Raw genomic sequence first — 21,338 nt, forward strand, 5'->3', positions numbered from 1 at the left:
AGGCTGTTGCGTTGGTGGAGCAGGGCCTGAGTATAAGAAACACGGACGCTCCTGTCCGTATTTTCACTCTGTTGGTAATAAGTCATGGCCATAGGAAGGAAAGACTAACTAGAGTGAAGAAGAGAGAGAAAAAAAGGAATGACAGAGGAGGTGCATGTGCTGGGGAAGGCTAAACTCACTGCAGTAACCATAGATTCCAAACCACTATTTAAGCCTCGGGGCTTCAAGAGTTCAAGTACATTTGTGGGAGCAATAGGATGAACGATATGAATTTGGTACAGGTAATACTTGCTGGGGAACTGGGTCGGGGTCTCCAGAGCTGACAGTACACTTGGGAACATCTATCAGTCTTTGTTTTTAACTCATCATTATTCAGTTACTGTTCTGTGTGTTTTATAATAAAAATGTGGAGTACTATAGCAGTACATGTATATAATTTATAAATAAATAAATAAATATATTGGGGGTTGTATGCTCAAACATTTTCTGTTGACGAGGTACCCAGTCAAAAGAGCTGGGAGACCATCTAATTAGAATGGTAACAACAGCCTACCTACCTAGAGGTTTGGGATCTGACCAGGGCCTCTGCCAGGCTGGCTTGACATAGAAGGGGAAGAATCAGTTGTCCATTGGGAAAGCCCCTCTCCCACCTATGGTCTAGTGCCTGTTGCCCCTATAAAGGGTAAAATCACTTGCATTTTGGTGAAATAGGAAAAAAGAAACTACTATCATGACAATTACTACCTAAACCCACAACAAACCTATAAAGAGGTCATATCATAGTAGGAAGCCTTTGTTCCCAGGCCGTCCATAGACAATTAAAAGGCAAGTAGGGACTAGATTATATCTTCTCATATAAATCCCACAATAATTGTGTGAAACACAGAAAAAAATGGGGGCTCAGGAAGTACAGAAATACCTCTCCCTGAAAGGCAAGTCAGGACCGAAATCCAGCCCATGTCCTGGTGACCAACTCATCTGCTCCAAGGAAGGAGTGTCTTCTGCTAATTCTCACAAAAGTGCTGTGTGGATGAGCAATAGCCTTGCTTTTTTTTTTTTTTTTTTTTTTTTGCTTTATTCTAACATAATTTTCTCATCATTTTGCTTTTATAAATACAGTTTGTTGCTTGTTCTGGTTTAGTCTAATAATAAGTTGGAGAACCCTGGAGAATGGGCATCATGGTGGGGTAGCCGAATGGGGTTCTGGCTTCAGCAGATGCAGCCCCCAACAACACGGTATTACACAGATGAGGACTCAAAAGCTGAATGTCATTTTCTGCCCCTGTGTCTCAGAGATGCCCTGAGGCTGTCTGACAAGGTGAGCTGTTCCATACAAAAAACAAAGAATTAATCACACCTCAGCTCAGCCCTTGTTGGGGCCAGTCTATCGCCTGGGTCCTGAGATGTGACCTGCTTCAAACGTCTTTGCTGGACATGGTCATGCCTGAGACCAGAATGAAATAACACGATCCCTTTGAACATAGCAATGGACGGTCAGAGATGTCCGCACACATCTTTGCTCACCCTCCCCTTCCTGCAAACTCCATTCTTTTATTTATGAGGAAAGTTGACGTCTCCTTCAAAATGTCCCTTCCCTCTTAGAGAGTAATTTTGTTTCCCCATCATCAGGTAGCACTGAGAAAGGAGTCAGAGATGGGTCTCTCAGGCTATCCTTGCGGTACTCTTGAGACCCTTAAGCCTCCTCAGTCTTGGATTCCTTCATGGATTTGACAAATTCCTTGACTTCTTCTTCCAAGGCCTTGTTCCTCTTCTCAACATCCTCCCGGGAGCGCTCCACGTTGTGGAGGCTGATCTCTAAGGCTGCAAACTTCTTCTTTTCCTTCTCCAGTTCTTCATTGAGCCTCACCACCTTAGCCCAAACTTCATAATTCTCCTTCTCAAGGCTACAGGGAAGGAAAGAAAAGAATGAAAGAATATGGCATTCATTCTAGGCTCTTCCTTCACCCTTGCTCACAACCTTCTGCTCATTTTCCTTTTCAAATCATAAGACCCTTATCCAACCTCTCAGATATGTCCCTCTTCCCACATGAAGATGTCCCAAGAAACCTGAATTCCCACAGCACTTCTGAGCCCCTCCTTTGTCATTTAACACTATCTTGTGACATGTATTCTGTTTTTTTTAATATCATTTTGTTTTGTATCTTCTACCAGGTAACAAAGTCTTTGAAAGAAGAGACCAGTTCTAATAGATCAGTATATTCACTCCCACAGCACCTTGTATCAGTCCTGGAAGCCCATCTGTATTCCAGATTTCTCACACTCTGTGCTCTTGAGTGCCTCCTCATCCTGTGTCCATGGAGAGCATAGACTGGCACCCTCTCTTATTAAGGATTTCCTGAGAACCAAGATTTGGAGAAACAGAGGGACCTGCCCTTAGGGGAGCAGTGGTCCTGGCAGTCTCACTCGCATTTCTGAATTCCATGCCAGATGAAGAATCTGTGGGATTCCTGCATTGCCAGGATTTTTGTTGGTATTTGCCCAAATCCTAATGTAGTGCCAGGTACCGCCCTACCAGAGTGTGCTGAATTGACCCTTAGGAATGAGTGTACATATGCTGATTGTGTGACTGAAAATTTGTTTCAGAATTTCATTCGGTAGAGTGTGCCTCCCTTCTCCCCCAGTGGCCTACCCATTTGCACAAGGGAAACTTGAGCCTTCATGTGAGCTCATAACTTGGTTCTATCTTCAAAGGCCTTGGCCTATTCTGTGGGTAAAAATTCATCTTCAGAACTTTGCCTACCCCCGCCTATCTCTTCTTTTTTTTTTTTTGAGACAGAGTCTCATTCTGTCGCCAGGCGCCAGGCTGGAGTGCAGTGGCACAATCTCGGCTCACTGCAACCTCCGCTTCCTGGGTTCAAGCAATTCTCCTGCCTCAGCCTCCCAAGTAGCTGGGACTACAGGCGCATGTCACCGTACCCAGCTAATTTTTGTATTTTTAGTAGAGACGGGGTTTCACCATGGTAGCCAGGATGCTCTCGATCTCTTGACCTTGCGATCAGCCCACCTCAGCCTCCCAAAGTGCTGGGATTACAGGCTTGAGCCACCATGCCCAGCCCTCTTCTTAAAGCTAAATTGATCTCATTCCTTTGGCCCTCTCATTACAAATCTACTTTTTTCCTCCAAGTTTTCTGTACCCCTCTGGCTCTGGAAGAAATTCCATGTAAGGCATTGTGCTAGGTCCTGTTGATGGGTTCCAGTGGGGAGGCAGAATCTCTGTAGGCTCAGAAGCCTGGGATGGGAGGCTTCCCCAACAGCTGGATTCAGAAGACTCTGTTCCATTCAGGAGGAGCAGCCACCTCTGTGGCAGCCAGTTCTTTTCCTATCTTGTTGAAGATACTCATGTCTTCAACAGGGTAGGAAACTGGCTACCTCTGTGACAGCCAGTTCTTTTCCTACCCCATTGAAGATACCCACTTTATTTTTCTCCACAGCACTTGCCATCATGTCTGAGTATCTTCAACAGGGTATCAGAGAAGTGTGAGACTTCTCTGGTCTCACACTGCTTCAATCCCTGCCAAGGCGTCACAGAAATCTTTAATTCTACAAAAAATTGGTTTCAGGTTCTTAGACAAAAAAGTTACATTTTGCTTCTAGATGGCAGCTTTCTATGTGGAACAGTGAATGAGGGTTCACAGAAGCCTTCCCTTCAGATACCTGAATCTGCTGGACTAAGATGTATCCATAAATCTAAGAGCCCACTAATTCACATTTCACTGCCTCATGACTAGTGCTGATATGAGCACAGCTAGATCAAGGTTTTCTTTCCTGAAAACAAATTTGCCAGCCAATCAGTAGTGTGAAAAAGATTTCAAGAAAATACTTTACCTAACCAGGAGAACAAATTGTGTGCATGGATCTTGGGAATTTGCATGTGACAGTGGCAACAGCTGCCTAACTGGCCTCCCATTTCTGTTTGCCCCCCTGTAGCTGGTGCTCAGGAAGCCAGGGACCCAGTGAAGAATAAACCAGGTTGAAACCACCCAGAAGCTTCCGTCTTACTCAGGCTTTCCAGTGGCTGACAAAACCCTCCTGTGTCCTGGCCTCCTGTACTTCTCCACCTCATCTCCTTCTAATCATTCTCCCTAGCCCCAGGCAGCTTCCACTCTTCCTGGGTGGAACCATGGGGGCCTGCTCCTTTCTCACAGCCTCAGCACCAGCCATGATCATCTCCTATCTAGGCACCTGACTCACTCCTCATCTCCTTCAGGCCTTTACTTACCTGCTGCCTTTCTCAGGGAGGCCTTCCCTGACCCCCTTCCCTGACCAGAACTCATTTTACACTGGAACCCATTCCTTGAAATTTCCAACCTCCTGACCCACTTAATTTTTCTCCTGCCATCAGCTGACATAACATATATTTCATTATATATTTGTATTGTCCATCTGTCCCCACTAGAAAAAAGTTCTGAAAGTACAGGGAATTTTGTCTCTTTCGTTCATTGCTATTCCCTAATAACCGGAATGTGGCTTGCACAGAGGAGGGGCTCAAGGAATGTTTGCAGAATCAATGAATGAACTTAACATAAAAAATTATTTTTAAGTTTCTTTAAATTAATTAACACATGTTGATTCTTAAAGAACCACTGTTTGGAAATTGTTGATTAGGCTACTTAAGCTAGATATTTATATTTCCCAAATCTAGTCTAAAATTTAGAGTATTCACCCATTTAGTTGTCTCACTGTTTCCTTTGCTCTTTCCTTCCTAGGCATGTTATAGATTACTGTTTTTCCAAAAATGGAAGCTCTATGATGTGACTTCTCTGGCGGATGAGAACAATCCCTCTTGTCTCTAAAGATGGAAGTCAAGTGCCTACCAGTGCCCCTCTGTCTGTGACTTACTTTTTAATCTGTTCCTCATACATTTGCTTCTGTGTTTCTATTTCCTTCTGTAAGTCCTGGACCGTCCTCTGCAAAGAATCAAGCTCCTCTTCTCCAGAGTTCTTTTTTCCAGGCCCAGTTTCAGAGTTTGGACTGGCAAGAGTATCTCCCTTGGAGTCACAGGCTTGGGAAGAGAGTGCATTGGCTTCCTCCCCAGGGGACCCTGGCAGGGAAGGGACGTTATCATAGGTAGAAGTCCGCTGGGAGTCAGAAAGTTGGTGCAAGTCTTGAGACATCGTTCTCCTGTGCCCTTCCCCTGCCTTTGCCTCTGAAGAAGGTGACCAGAACTCATTTTTAAAGATTTCCATTTTGCTGCTGTTGGCACCTTGAAAAGCTGATGTCAAGAAACATTTCCGGTTAGGGAGTGTTTGTGTCCTTTTTCGAGACTGCATCTTCCAATCTCCTGGCTTCTCCCTGGGTGCTCTGCTGCTGTCCTCCAGAAACCCATCCCTTGGCTGCTGTCCGGTGGGGCTGGTTGTGTCAGAGTCACTTGTCTAGAAAAGAAATGGCCACGGATGTCACATGGGGTTTTCACCTCTGTGTGTCATGCTCCCAAGAAGGATTAGAGACCCCAAAACCAATGTTTCCTGGTAGCATACCGATGAAACTCTTAATATACCACATTAGTTGATTATCTGCATTGGCATTTTTTCCAAAACGATACTGCACTAAAGGAACCATGTTCTAGAGATGAAGTGCTGACCAAAATCAAGTGTTTGTTTGTGGTTAAAGAGTCCTAAAGTGGGATCTTTGGGTAATCTTAGAATGGGTGGTCTGTGTAAATATGACTGAAAACCCAGAAGCCGTAAAAGTTTGATAAATTTGACCTTTGATTTCCATGACCTAAAAAATTAAAAGGAACAAAAATAAAACAAAGAAACAAATCACCACATACCAAACTAAAAAAGCAAATAACTGGCAAAAAATATTTGCAATGCATATCAGACAACTGGTTACTCTCCTTAATAGATAAAGTTCATAAAAATTGAGAAGAAAAAGATTAAAAACCAATATAATTATGGTCAAAGGACAAGATTAGGCAGCTCACAGTGGAAAAAATAAAACTGGCCCTTGTACCTAAGAAAAGGTGTTCAGCCTCTCTCATAATACGAGAAACTCAAAATTAAAATTAAAACTACTGAAAGGCCAGTTCTCACTTATCACATGAGCAAACTCCTAAAATTTGACAACATGCTGTGCTGGTGGAAGTGTGGGAAAACAGTTCTTTCATGCATTGCTTCTGGAAGCATAAAATGACACAAACTCCAACAATAATTTATTTTAAAATCACACAGTCAAATCGATTTACCCTCTGACCCATCAAGCCCACTTCTGAAAATGTATGTGAGAGGTACATCTACCTGAGTACAAAAGAAGGTCTGTTCAAGGTTATTTATTACAGCTTGATTTGTAGTCTAAGGAACTGAAAGTCTGGGTGCAGGGGCTGATGCCTATAATCCCAGCACTTTGGGAAGCCGAGGAGGGTGGATTGCTTGAGCTCAGGAGTTTGAGGCCAGCCTGGACAACATGGTGAAACCCTGTCTCTACAAAAAATACACAAAAATATTTAGCTCAGCATGGTAGTATGCACTCACAGTCCCAGCTACTTGGGAGGCTGAGGCCATAGAATCACTTCAGCAGGAGGTCTAGGCTGCAGTGAGCTGTGATCACACCACTGCACTCCAGTTTAGGTGATAAAGTGAGACCTTGTCTCAAAAAAAAAAAAAAAAAAAACCACAAAGAACTGAAGGCAGTCTGTTTATCTATAGGGATTGGTACAACTACAGAATGGGACACTATGTACCTCTTGAAAAGATGAGGTCATATGAGGTAGTTGTCTGGGCATTGACATGAAAAAGTCTCCAGGATATACTGCTAAGTACAAAAATTCAAGATACAAAGTTATATGTGAGAGTGCATGTGTGAATGTGTGTGTATGTATGTGACTGGAGAGAGAGAGAGAGAATTATACTACATTTGTGTAAAAAAGGAGGTAAATTACACTCATGTTTTCTTGTATTTTGAAAAATGAACAATGAACATTGGAAGGATAAGAAGATAATGAAGGCAATGAAGGATGGGGTGGGTGAGAATACGGGAGGGAGTAGAACTTCTCAATGTATACTTTTTTCTATCTTTTTGATTATTTGAATCATGTGCATATATTATATATTTTTTAATGAAATCATAAAGAAAAAGGAGAGAGAATATGAGACCTAAACATAAAATCAATTGCTTCTTAGCTCCTCTTGGCTAAGATCAAGTGAGACCTAAACATAAAATCAGACAATCGGGTTCGAGCCCTCCCTTTGACCTTGGTAGCCAATCATTTGCTTCAGAAACCCCATCTGGAGTTAGAAGCACCTGGGTCCTGAAGGAAGAACTGGATCTGAGTCCTCCTCTATAACAAGTTAGTGCAACTATGTTGGGCCAGCTGCTCAACCTCTCTGAGTTTCTGCTCCTCAATAACATAATACAAATGCTAAATTCTGCCCTACAATGTTATGTAATTTGAGGACCCTAGAAGTGATCAGTATAAATTTCCCAGCATAGTTCCTGCCCACAGAAATCTATAAACACCAGAAATCTGTTAAATGAGTACAATAATGGCTATTCTCAAGGACTCTGGGATGATCTTGTTACATGAAGCATGAGCATTTTAAAATTTTATTTTAGTGTTAGAGTGTTAGTAAAATGCATTGCAGCCAGAAATACCTATCCTAAGAAAAATCACAACCACTACTCATTATCTGCCTTTTAAAAAAATCTTTAGGGTTCACAGTACGGTAGGTAACTTGAATCATCTGGTCAACTAGAAATCTTAAATCCATTTTTTTGCCACACGTAAAGACCAAGCTATTATATAAAGTCCACATGTTATTTGTAAAAATATTTGTTCCTATAAATATATAAAAATATTTGACCTTTGTAAATTATTGCCCTCACATAGTCTACATTTCAGAGTCAGCAGAGCTTTTGGACACTGGGAACGTGAGTTTCAACCCTTCAGCACAAACGTGGGGGCTGACACGGCTGAGACAGCTTATCGAGGAATGAGAAATATTACACAAACACATCACATACTCTGAGAAAGGAATCACGTTTCATGGGTTAGCAGGAAACCAGTTTTCTTTGGACGTTCACCCAGAATTTTCAACGATTCTCATAAAAACATTTGCAATGTGATATACATTTTTTCCATTGAACTTCTCTGGGCTTCATTTGAGTCTCTCTTTTAGAGTAGGCTTCAGTGAGGACTCTCATTGCTCAGTCACTGGGCAATTGGCACACTTGTCACTCACACCCCTCAAGAACACCAATAGAAACTAGATTTGGAGGCCAGGCATGGTGGCTCATGCCTATAATCCCAGCACTTTGGGAGGCTGAGACAGGCAGATCACAAGGTCAGGAGATCGAGACCATCCTGGCTAACATGGTGAAACCCTGTTTCTATTAAAAATACAAAAAATTAGCTGGGTGTGGTGGCATGTGCCTGTAGTCCCAGCTACGCAGGAGGCTGAGGCAGGAGAGTTGCTTGAACCTGGGAGGCAGAGGTTGCAGTGAGCCAAGACTGTTACACTCCAGCCTGGGCGACAGAGTGATACTCCATCTCAAAAAAAAAAAAAAAAAGAAGAAGAAAGAAAGAAAGAAAAGAAAGAAAGAAATAAAGAAAGAAAGAAAGAACTAGATTTGGAAAGAGGCCAGGCTTTCTAGGTATGTTCAGATGAGTCTGTATCAGTTGTGTCCACTGCCACTGCCTCATCTAAAACTCCCCAAATTGCTACCCCAGAGCAGGCCTTACATGGAATCGCCTGGACTAAAGGAAAAACCCAATGAAAGCAGACGGTTCTCTGCACTTACCATGCTACTGAAGCTGTCTGTCCTAGAAATTCGGGGGTCTTCAGTGGCATCCCAGCCCACAGAGCTTCGGGCCACTGGAGCTTTCTTGGGGTCATTTTTCTGGGCAGGGGGTGACAGGGGTACATCCTTGGACTTGGGGAAAAGGACTGCATGATCTCTAATCATCATAGTCATCACTCTTTGGATCTGAGGAGTCCCTGAAAGAAGAAAAAGATATGTAGTGTAGTGTAGGAGGCAGGTAGTCAGTCCTCAAGGATCTCCACTTGTGGATGTCCCCAGACTCGGTTCTACAACTACAGGGCCCAGAAGGGCCTAATTTACCTTGTCAAAAGACCCTTTTTAATTGCTTGGAGTTGGAGATTATGTTGAAAGGGATGGAATAAAAGGACATGGGAGTAGAATGAAAGAGGGAGCTGTTTTAGAGGGAGCCAATAGTCCACTGGATTAGTTTTTGATCAGGAAAGTAGGCAATAAAACAGAAGAAAAAATGAAAACAGCTTTCTCTCATGATGTGGTCCTCATTATGACATCTGGTTCTTATCAGACACACAGCAAATACGTGCCAGGCTTACTGCCCCTGGCCCACATCCATGGCAGATATCAGTACTCTATGCCAGGACTTTTGTTCATTGAACCAAAACACAACCTCAGAAGCCTGCCCAGCACAGTTTCATATGCAGCCTCTTTGTGAGCTGGCTTATAAAATAAAACCTGGCATGGCACGGTGGCTCATGCCTGTAATCCCAGCACTTTGGGAGGCTGAGGCAGGAAGATCACTTCAGGTCAGGAGTTCGAGACCAGCCTGGCTACATGGGGAAACCCTGTCTCTGTTAAAATCACAAAGATTATCCAGGTGTTGAGGTATGTGCCTGTAGTCCCAATTACTCAGGAGGCTGAGGCAGGAGAATCACTTGAACCCAGGAGAGGGAGGTTGCAGTGAGCTGAGGTCGCACCACTGCACTCCAGCCTCAGCAACAGAGTGAGGCTCCATCTCGGTAAATAAATAAGTAAATACAATGAAACCTGCTTGCTTGATCTGGCTAAGGGTATTTAAAAGTAATGAAAGACTAAGAAATACAAGCTAGCTATTTTTGTGCTAGCCTACTGTACTCTGGGACCACTGGGCAAACCCTTGACCTCTGTCTTTTGTTGTGATCTGGAAAATGGACACAATTCCTGCCCTGCCTACCTCACAAGGCTACTGCATAATTCAGATGAGAAAGATAGCCAGCTGAAAATGCTTGACAAACTGTAGAGCAATACACAAATATCAGGGGGAGTGCTATATTTGTTACTTCCTGTGCACCTGCTTTCATTACGCGACCAGCCATACCTCTCATGATCACAGCAGGGTCTTCAACCTTCGACCTGATGAGATTCACACCAATCACAGTAGCCAGGTTGTCCACGCTCATCTTATTAACAGCACAGTTCAGCTGTATTTCATGCAGGAACCTGGAGGCAGCCAAAAAATCCCATGGCAGAAAGCAGGTAGTAGCCAGGAGGAAGCACCACACAGTTCCAATGAGAACTCTGGGTTCGATCTCAATGCTTTCCTCCTAGTCTCAGGAATGAGACCAGCCTGCTCTGCCCACAAGAATTTAGACTCATCCTGAAAGATCCAAGACCAAGGAAGGAAGAGAAACCAGGAGAGTCCTGCCCACCTGCTGGGATGTTGTATTGGGGAGTTGGGTGGAATCATATAAGCAGGAGGTAAGAGCCACTTCAGGAGCTAAGAGTGGACTAGAAAAGGTAAAATGGATATCTGACCATATCCACGTCTTGCCTTGATAGGCTTATAACCCAGCTCTCAGCACCCATCCCACCCAAGTCTCCAGAGAGAAACACTTTATCAGTAAGAATGTCTCAGGGCTAGGGAATCCATGGTACCTCCTTGCTCTCATCCTCTGATTAGAGCATAAGCATTGCTAATTCTCAGCAGGTGCTCCATAACACTGAATTTTTACTAAAATTCCACCCCTTTGAGGCACAAAGCTCTTAGATTCACTGTAAAAGTAGGGAATTTCTAAATACTCTAAGAACCATTTAAAAATTGATAGAATGAAGCAATAAAATTTCAACTACAGAGCAATTATTAAATAAATGGTAATGTGTCCAAATGATGGAACATTATGAAATACTATGAAGTTATTTATAATCTAATTCTGTGACAAAGGGAAATGCTCACAATAAAAAATTAAACCAAAAAAGCAGGATACAATCTTTTATATATATATATATATATATATACACATATATAAAAATACATATGGTATAATTTTGATTTAGTATAGAATATTGTTACCCTATATTTATACTGAGGTATGAAAAGATCTATCATGAAGGAGGAAACACCCAGAAGGAAAAACGCAAGTGTTAATAGTACTTATTGCTAGGTGAGGGGATTGTGGGTCCTTTTTATTTCTCATTAACCATTTGCTATATCTTCCTGGTTTCCAAGTCAAGCAAGTATGACTTTTATAATTTAGGAACTACAACAAACTATTAAAAAAAAATAAAAGACATAATTCAGGTCTGTCTGGGATGAATATCCTAGTTCCCAGCCCAGCCAGATCTGGGTCAATCCACAGCTAGAGTTGCCACAGGGATGGTGCACAGCAGGTCTCCAGAAAGTGCTGAAGGAGAATAACAAGGGCGACCCAGAATGAATGTCTCCCCGGCACACAGTCACGAAGATGGGAGATCATTCTGGAAACATTATAAGGATTCTGGGTTCTCTTGCATGTCCCAGTACTCTGGGCAGTGCTGAGGCAGGCCTAAAGTGGGGAGCATGTTCATTTAATTGGTCAACCAGGTTTTCAGAATCCTGGAAATTATACAGGAAGCTACTTTAGTGTTATGTGAATGGAGCTGATATTCCAAAGTGCTGGACCAGAATCTCTGTGTTCATAAAAGTAGTCCCTCCTCTTCTAACTAGGAGCTTCTTTCTGATGGGGTTGAAAACCATAGAGTTGATACCAGGGGCCTCTCACCTGCAGATGTAGCTCAGGAGACTATAGTTGTCACGAGGAAGGATGGAGAGCTGCTTCATCAACTCCTGCTGAGCCTGGGAAGAGATGTACACAAGCAAATCATTTACCGGTAAATGACCCTGCCCACGTGCCAGCAAGAAGACCCTGGAACGGAATTGCTGTATCTGTGTAGAAACGGCACTTTGGCAGTCATTCCTGCCCCTGTAGTTTTACGGATTAAAAAAAATGAAAATAGCTCTAAATTATCATAGAATTTCAAAAAAAAGGTTCATAGTTTTTGTTAAGCATATTTTTTATTTATCTGTGATTATGCCACTGCACCCTACCCTTGACCCTGAGCTACTCTAAGGAAGGACCGTTTAACAACTCATACGATAATTGTTTGCTTAATGAATGCTTGAGATGTAACAACTCAATAAAGAAAAAGAGCATAATAAGCTATCTCAGAATTACTTTAAGACTGGTGAGAAAAGGAGGATACTTCTGAGAAGGATTTCAAGCACTATGGCCTAGCTGAGACCTGCTGGGAGACAGACAGGCAGAAGATGCTGGAGGGCAGTGCACGGTGAGACTGTTCATGCTCTGCAGTGGATGGCTGTGGATGTCAGGCAAGGTCTACAAGGAATGCATGTGCCAGAGAGATGAGGGAAGGGAGCTTTTCTGTATTATCAACCACAGCTGCCTACAGAGTCTGTAATCACCATCTGCAACGTGGTGCTTGTGAGAGTACATGATTCGCTAGCTGAGTGTGGTGGTGTGCACCTGTAATCCCAGCTACTCGGGAGGCTGAGGCAGGAGAATCGCTTGAAACCATGAGGCGGAGGTTGCAGTAAGCTGAGATCAAGCCATTGCATGCCAGCCTGGATGAAAAAGCAAAACTCTGTCTCCAAAACAAAACAAAAAGAGGGTACACAATTTCCATGCGGCATGCAGGCACTCCTCAAACCTGAGCAGCTCTCCTGCAGAAAACGCACCCTCCAGCCTTGTCAGCCCACAGGTGGCACCTCCTGTAGATGTAGACCTTCTTAGTGCAGTGTCAGCTTCATGCTGAGATCCCTTCTTCAGCTGAGTCAAGTAAAAGGTTGCAAAGGTTGCTACAGACTCACCCCTCCCAGCTGCCACCTCTGCCATGTTTTCACCATTGAGAAAGACCTTGGTCCCTGTGTGTAGACATGCACTGCCACAGAGGTGGAAACTCTCAGAGACCCTGAGATTGAAAAAAGCTGGGAGAAGCAGGTCTAAAGTGAGTGCAGGGGTGGGAATCTTATTGTCAGAACAGTATCTAGGTGCCTCCTTTACTTTCCCCAGAACCCAGGGATGAGATGCCATCTGAAACATTTACCTTTTTAGCTGCCTTTTAAACCTTACTCCATACAATGTTATTACTTTCACAATGTTGAGCAGATATACCATATAAGTTAAGATTTTTCATATCCCTTTCTCCCTCCCCCAATAAAATTCGTAAGTTATGCACAAAATATCATACCTCAGATCATGCAACCTAATTTTTGTTTGGAAAAGAGCTACAAAACCTGTATCATGTTAGCCGTATCATTATTGTTCTCTTCCTTTCTTAATTCTGAAATATAAAGTCAGCTTTTCTCTTATGTCAGGACCTATTCAAATCATGATGCTCCCCGTACTGTCTGTCAGGGATGGAAGTTCTCACAGTTGTGTTTTCTTACAGGGCTAGGGTGCTATTTCTTCATTCATTTTAAGTGAATATATTCTATGGAGCAGACTATCTAATAAATTCTGAAGCATGGAAGATAATAAACCTCCCCTTATATTGAAAACATTTTTAAGTCACCCACTGTTATCATATTCCTGAGTCCTCAAAACAATCCTAGGCATGGCTGATATTATTATGAAAATTATCTAAGTTTGTGCTGTCCAATAGAGCAGTTACTTCCCACAGGTAGCTACTCAAATTTAACTAAATCAAAATTAAATAAAATTAGGAATTTGGCTTCTTCTCAGGTGCACTAGCCACATTTTAGATGCCCAAAAAATCAAAGTTAAATCTAGGTCTTCATTATAGATTTTTTCTGTGCACCACTTTGCCAGAGAGGGCTTTTAACATAGTCATTGATATTAACCAACCTACTTGAAGAGGCTAAACCCTCATATGAACAGTGTGACATAAACTTCTTCTTGGATCACTTGGATTTGAAAATCTTGTTTAAAAATCATCAAGAATTGTTGTTGTTGGTTGGGTTTCATCAGTTTCCTTCGTTGGTTGGTTGGCTCTTTATAGTAACATGACTATAGTGTGGCCATTGTTGACTATGAGGCCTTTCTAGAAATAATTTATACAGGATCAGAAATCCTGCTGGTCAGCTTGTATACTCTCACAAGCACGATGTTGCAGATGGTGATAACAGACTCTACACGTAGCTGTGGCCGAAAAGAATGACAATCAAAAAACCTTCCCTGTCCTTCTTCTCCCTAGCACATGCATTCCTTGAACGACCATGCCTGACACCCAAAGCTGCTGTAGAGCTGGAACTATGTGACCTCACACTTGCCTTCCAGCCTGTCCTTGTGTCCCAGCAAGTCTCAGCAGGGCCATAGTGCTTGAAATCCTCCTTCAATGTATCCTCCTTTTCTTACTACTTTTAATATGACCCAGTAGTATTTGATTATGGGCCAATTCTTTATTGGATTCTTACATCTCATGAAGGCTGTGGTTTGCCAGTCATTATGATTGAGTTCATATGACTTTTGTTACTGAGGAAGTTTCATTTGGACTATCTTACCAAAAAGTATGGGCCCCTTGACCCACTGTTGCCTAGTGGAATCCTGTCCAGAAAACCAATCACTTGCTTCTAAAGCAGGACAACTAACTCTTAAGAAGATGCAAACCTTTGCCTCGTCCGCATTCATGAGCTGCCCACAGAGCAGGAACCCTTCATACTGGCTCCAGGGAACCACGGGCTCTGGGAGGTCTCGGAGGTAGAGCTTTAACAGGGAAGCCACAGTGTGCACATCTGTGTCTCTGGAAGAAAATAAGCAACACTCTTTGAAACTCTTTGGAAAAAAAGAAAAAATTAGGATGTTCCTCACTTCCATCCTGGTGATTCAGTGACTAGAACCATAAATTACAAAGGGGAATTCTGCAGGAGTTGAGTCTGATAAAGAAGAATCAGAGCAAAACATTTTTGCTAATTCACCCTTCTGGAACAACAATACTAATACATTTTCCTCTGTCCCTTTCACCCAACTACCTCAAAGGTAAGTTCAAGGTCCACATTTTTACTAAACCTTCCTTAATGATTTTAGTCTTTATTGCATTCTTCTTTCTTCAACTCATTAAGTGCCTCACAGTTAGCATTGTCTAATTAGTGTATAATTTTGTATGTGTTAACTCCTTTATATCCTTGGTCCATTCATCTCTTTAATCTTCCAGAGTGCCTAAAATAGTGCTGAGATTCATTAATGCAATCAATCAATAAGCATTGAGAAAACCTGCCAGGTGCAAGATACTTGTCAAGCACTGGGATTTCAGTAACCAATCCGAGGGACATGCAGGAGCCCTGACCCCATTGAGCCACAGAGCTATGGGGACTCAAGCATTACAAGGTCCTTACAATACTGTATGGCTAATGCCATGTTATGGAAAACCCAGGATTCAGGATCCTATGGAAGTGTGGAAAAAGAACACCCAAGGCAGAGATGGGAACACATAAGTGACTTCTCAGACGAAAGAGTACCCCAAATGAGCTCTGAAAAGTGGTAAGGAGTTAGGGCATGAGGCAGGCAGCAAGTGTGTCAGCCTGGAACATAAGGAGAGGAGGCCTCACCATGGGCCTGATTGACTGAAAGAGGCACTGCTTTTCAGTTCAGCTTCTCCATCTATAGGAGGGCTTCACAAGCACGGGCCAGGAGGCAGATTTGTCCCACTGCCTCTACTTGTACAGCCTGTCAACAAATAATGATCTTTACATTTTTAATAGCTGAGGGTAAAATCATAAGAACAAGAGTGTTTCCTGATGTAAAAATTATAGGACATTCAGATGTCAGCATCCGTAAGCAAAATTATGGAAGAACACCACCACGTTTGTTCATTTATGTGCTGAGCAGCGTATTGTGGTTGCAGCAGAGACCACCTGGCCTGCAAAGCCTAAATATTTAATATGTGGCCCATTAAATTTGCTGACCCCGGCTTACAAGGCGATCGCATTGATTCTGCAATGCTACAAGAGAAAATAAGATTCACTACCATATTCCTGAAGCTAATTACTGAAGAAATGTTTATTTCATACTTATAAAACCTGGTGTTCTTAGGCAGCAGCCATGGTAGCATCATGAAAAGGATGTGACAAGAGGTCCAGAACAACCTGGGAATCTTCTTTATTTCAGTGATGAGAAATATAGAATAGGCTGGAGGACATGCCTCCTGGTCCTAGGAGGGAAGGGAGGGGTGGATCTGGACAAGAGGAGGGGAAGGAAAGCATCTGAGGCAACAGAAACAAGAACACTGGGCCTTGATTGTAAAGCTCTGTCTTGGTGCTTTGTGTGCGTTTGGTTTTGGTTTTGACAGCCATTTGTTGGAGCTGTCTTCTGAAAAGTCTCCCGCTTTGCAGCCTGTGAACTTTACCTGAATAGGAAAACACAGGCTGGCACGGAGCCCTCTCTATGGTCCATGGCTTGCCCTCAGGAAATCTGGGGTGAGAACCACTCATTTAACATGAGGATTCTGGAAAATCCTTCTCTGCTGAGTCACTGCCTAAAAATACCCAAGGCAAAGCCAGACTAGGAAAAGTACTCTTGTCAAAATACATTAGAAGAAATTCCTGAGAAGTGGCAGAAAGACAGTCAGCTGACAATTTGCAGGGGCAGAATCCTCCCAAAGTCCAAAAGTTGCATCCCCCAAAAGTCCCCCCACTTGTCTCTATCAGCATCCTGGGACTCCCATCTGATTGGGGCCTCTCCTTCCACACTCCATCCACTTGGCCTTCCAAATTTCTTCAATTCTATTATCCTAAAGTGAGGCTGATCCCTGTAATCCCCTCCCCTCCTTTCACTACCCTATGCCTCCAGTATTCTATGCTTTGTCCACTGCAGGGCACAGCTCTCAACACTGAAACACACCAATGGAATGAGTGAAGAAAACACGGTTTGAAATGGAAAAAACAGCATAAATGATTAAGTCAAGAAATTGGATCCTGGCTGGGAGCAGTGGCTCACGGCTGTAGTCCCAGCACTTTGGGAGGCTGAGGCGGGTAGATTACTTGAGGTCAGGAGTTTGAGACCAGCCTGGCCAACCTTGCAAATCCCCATCTCTACTAAAAATACGAAAACATGGTGGCAGATGCCTGTAATCCCAGCTACTCAGGAGGCTGAGGCAGGAGAATCACTTGAACCCCAAGGCAGAGGCTGCAGTGAGCCAAGATTGCAGCACTGCACTCCAGCCTAGGTGACAGAGTGAGACCCCATCTCAAGAAAGAAAGAAAAGAAAGAAAGAAAGAAAGAAAGAAAGAAAGAAAGAAAGAAAGAAAGAAAGAAAGAAACTGGATCTTTTGAAGAGAAACAATAAAAAAGACAGCTAGACAGTTTAATCAGGAGAAATTTAGACAGCAAAAACATCCATCATTAGAAAAGAGAAAGGGGTTATAAACACAGCTACTGAATGGACACCAGTTATGCCCACTGCTGGGCCTAGCTAATTTCTCATTCTTGTTTATTGGGTCTCAAGTTTAAATGTCATTTTCTTGGGGACCTCCCTAAATCCATCAGACAATGTGAAAAGCCCCTGTTCTAAGTTTTCAGAGTACTGAGTTTCCTTTTTAGCACTTAACACCATGTAACTTGTACAATTATTTCTATAAATTTTTGTTTTAATGTAAGCACCCCATTCTACTAGGGCTAATTCAGATGTCTATTTTATGGTCTAAATTTGTAGCATTATTTTTTTCTGAGTTTGCTGTTCTTCTAACCCAATAGAACAACTTTAAATCATTCTTTTTTTAAAAAAAAAAAAATCAAGGGCTAAGAGTAAGTCAGGAGCCAAGCGGCTTCTGAGTTCAACGGCTAATGTGCTAGGGATTACCCAAGACTCCTCAGATGGCTCTGATGCTTGTAATGTGGCATGCCTGTAAGTACATTTCTCACAGACACATAGGGGTAAGAAGCACATTGGCTTTGTAGCCAGGCAGTGTCCATCCAGGTAGAAACTTGGCAAGAGATTTTAAAATTCACATTTATGTATCTAAGGACACCAGGTACACCTGCACTAGCCTCGCCAAACAGCAACTCCTTTGCTCACCTTTATTCTAGTGTGGTAATGGGTAGGGCATCTTGGGGTGGAACCCAGCACATGACCAATGCAGGGGATCTGGATCTGGGTGAGTTCCCATAGGTGTGAAGTTGGGGACACCAGTAGGGGACTCCTTGCTCTCCCAAATATCCCTTCTTCTACCCACTGACTCCTAAAATTCCTTTAATAGGAGGCAGAAAAGCTACAACCATAGCTTCTCTCTCCTGGTCCACTCATGACCCTGAAAACCCTGCCTTAACCTTCAACACCAAAACACACCCATGGAATGAGAAGTGGGGAATAAGACAAGGTGTGGAGAGAGGGCAGGAAAAGGAGAAAAAGAGGGTTTTCAGAATCATGAGTGAAACCAGAGAGAGAGAGAAGACCTGGTCACTCCTAAACATGCTCAAATGTAACTAAATAATAATCAAATAAGAGCCAGTCACACCTCCCAAATCAGACTTGTCCTCTCAAGGGTTATGTGGACCTAAGAGCTGCCCCTGGGAAGCCCCTGAAAAGCCCCTGATGACCTTCCTATTTCTGGATGTGTAAATTTTACCCTTCAGTTCTAGGGGTGGAGCTGTCATGACAAGATAAGGTAATTTTCCTCCTTCCAGCCCCAAATATTCCAAAATAATCAAAGATTCCCACACTACCACCCATGCCGACTCTATAGTGCATAGGATAAAGCCTAAGGCAGTTATTTGGCAAATCCCAGCAATCGCATCTATTTGTTTTGGCACACCATATGTCATTGCTCTAGCAAGCACCCACCTGTATCTTTCATCAGGTCAAGGCTAACAAAAACATAAAAAGAAACTGAATATAAAGGTGGTGAGCATAATGAAACAGGTGCCTGATAACAAAATGCATTTGTGGCTGCTGAAAGGTCCCTGTGCTTGATGTCCATAACCTGCTATTGTTCCAGTAACAACTGTATCTCTTGCTTCCCTCGGAGATCCTAGGGTGCTAAAATATAGCACCCTTGGGAAATTAACTTATTACTTATTAAGGGCAGGAAAGATGCCCATATGGTGGTCCAAACTACGACTGTGGCCATAAGGGATCTCAGAGAGGCTTGGAGGAAAAATGGGCAGCACTGGTGATTAGTCCTAATTCTGGCCACTCCTGGAATGCTAACGAAGGCTGCTGGTGCCCTTGGATATAGATCTGGTGCACTCTCCACCACACCGAGTGTTTTTACAGTCAGTTCAGCTCTTCCATGTTCCTCATCTGACCTGAAGGGTGAGCCTCAGGCTAGGACCCATCTTTCTCCCCTCCTCTGCATGTCCTCTTCTCCTGTGTCCTAAACATCACCTGAATCTGCCCAGCAGGGTTCCAGTTCTGGTTCACATCATCACTCACATAAACTATCTGCACACTCTCTTAACTGCTCCAGTCTCCCAAACTCCCAATCAGGAGCAAAACAAAGGCTTTTTCTGTTGCAAGCCAGGGCTCTTAGAAGTGTCTATGCAAGTCCCATGGCTCCACTGGAATGTAGAGGCCCTCCCAGCCAAGCCAGGCTGAGGGGTGGGCAGAGGCAGGACACTGCAGTGGGGCAATGTACCTGTCAAAGGAGGGCCGCTCCCCGGCATCGAAGGCATCTCTCAGCTGCTTCACCAGGTTGTCCTGCCCAGGCAGACGGAAGATGCCCTCTTCATTCCGACCGTGCTCCAGGATGAAGTCTGCACATTTCTCCACCAGGATGGGCACCAGATGGGGGCCAAATTTCTGTTCATAGGCCACAGTCTCATCCAAGCGCTGGCCAAACACTGCTGAGGAGAGAGCAAACAGAGCCTGCCCGTCATTCTGTCGTTCATTGGACGAACTATTTCTTGACTTTCTGTGTCACCTATGACTTCACAGGTTTTATTGCAATGATACTAGACAAAATGTGGGAGACAAATCACACATAATATTTCCTGAAGCTATAAATAGGGGCCTGTAAATTTGAGGCAGTTTTTGCCAGTCTTTTCATATTGACCCACATTTCATACATATTTAAAACAACGATTGGCTTTTACTGAGTACTTTTTGCTAGGAATCACACACTCTTTGTCCTCTAATCTTGACAGCAACCCCATGAGGTGGTATTAATGTCACACCCACCTTACTGTTAAAGACACTGAGCCTTAGACACTTGCCAAGGTCAGGCAGCTGGGAGCATGGCCCAGGTGGGATTCAAGCCCAGGCAGGGAACTCCTGAGAATGTGCCCTAACCATGGCAGCAAGCGGGCTATCTGAGTTCCACTCGTAACACAGAGTAGTAAAGCAGAATGCAATATGGCACCCCCCTTATCCATGGTCAACTGCAGTCTGAAAACATTAAATGCAAAATTCCAGAAACAAACAATTCATAAGTTTTAAATTGCGTGTCATTCTGAGTAGCATGATGAAACCTCTCGTGGTCCCGCTTGGTGCAGCCTGAGATATGAATCATCCCTTTGTTTAAAGTATCCACGTTGTATATACTACTTGCCCAGGAGTCACTTAGTAGTTGCATCGGTTATAAGACTGAAAAGACATAGTATATATAAGGCTCAGTACTATCTGAGGTCTCAGGCATCCACTGCTATCTTGAAATATGTCCCCTAAGGATAAAGAGGGACTACTGTGGTCTATCACATAGATGTCTCATAGTACGAAAACCTTGTAGCATTTAAAATAATTTGGATTGTTTACTATTATAAATAAATCGTTTACTATTATAAATAATTTACTATTTAAAATAATTTGGATTGTCCTGATTATAAACATTGCCACAGCAAACATGTTCATTGACCTGGCAGAGATCCTGGAATGTATGCAGTACAATGCATAATTTCTAATTAATTGTTTAATTAATGAATTAACATTTGGATTGTTAACAAAAAGCGTTTCAGTCTTTTGAACTATTTCCTTATAACGATTTCCTTCCCATGTGTAAAATTACTGGGCCAAGAAGTTTGAACATTTTTATAGCTTGATGGTATGCAAATTGCTTTCCAAAAATATTTCCCCAAATTACCCTGCCTCCAGCAAAGCAAGTGTGGGCCAGCTCTACCCCAGCTCTGTCCACGTGGACAAATTTGTGTCTCCACAGTTTCCCTGCTCCGGCAGTGTGACAAGACAAGTTTACAAATCAGGGCAACCACTGCCTACCCATTCTCCCACCAGGCTTCCATGCCCTGGAGTTTCAGAAAACAAGCCATGGCTTCCATCCTGTTCTGCCTGACTTTCCCTCTGCCATCATCAGGGCTCTGCTGCACCCAGCACTTCAATCCTTAGGACACCGTTTGCAAAGTCACTTGACTCTCCCCATGACTCTCTCGGGTTGCTGTGGATTC

At 43.1% G+C, this 21,338-nt stretch overlaps 1 protein-coding gene across 4 annotated transcripts in view; it reads right to left on the reverse strand.

The window, feature by feature from the left end:
• Positions 1 to 1,047: 1,047 nt before the first annotated feature.
• Positions 1,048 to 21,338, reverse strand: part of ARHGAP25 (Rho GTPase activating protein 25) — a 90,317-nt gene continuing 70,026 nt past the window's right edge. For 3 of the 4 annotated variants that reach the window (XM_035272395.3, XM_017964259.4, XM_035272396.3), the window contains 7 exons: positions 19,580 to 19,787; positions 14,619 to 14,751; positions 11,754 to 11,827; positions 10,094 to 10,215; positions 8,761 to 8,957; positions 4,861 to 5,393; positions 1,048 to 1,904 (listed from right to left, as the gene is read on the reverse strand). In XM_035272395.3, coding sequence (XP_035128286.3) covers positions 1,694 to 1,904; positions 4,861 to 5,393; positions 8,761 to 8,957; positions 10,094 to 10,215; positions 11,754 to 11,827; positions 14,619 to 14,751; positions 19,580 to 19,787 — 1,478 coding nt within the window. In that variant the 3' untranslated portion in view covers positions 1,048 to 1,693. The remainder of the gene's footprint in view (positions 1,905 to 4,860; positions 5,394 to 8,760; positions 8,958 to 10,093; positions 10,216 to 11,753; positions 11,828 to 14,618; positions 14,752 to 19,579; positions 19,788 to 21,338) is intronic. The other variant, XM_035272393.3, reaches the window with a different exon arrangement.

The sequence above is a fragment of the Callithrix jacchus genome, chromosome 14, assembly GCF_049354715.1.
Source record: "Callithrix jacchus isolate 240 chromosome 14, calJac240_pri, whole genome shotgun sequence".
NCBI lineage: Eukaryota > Metazoa > Chordata > Mammalia > Primates > Cebidae > Callithrix > Callithrix jacchus.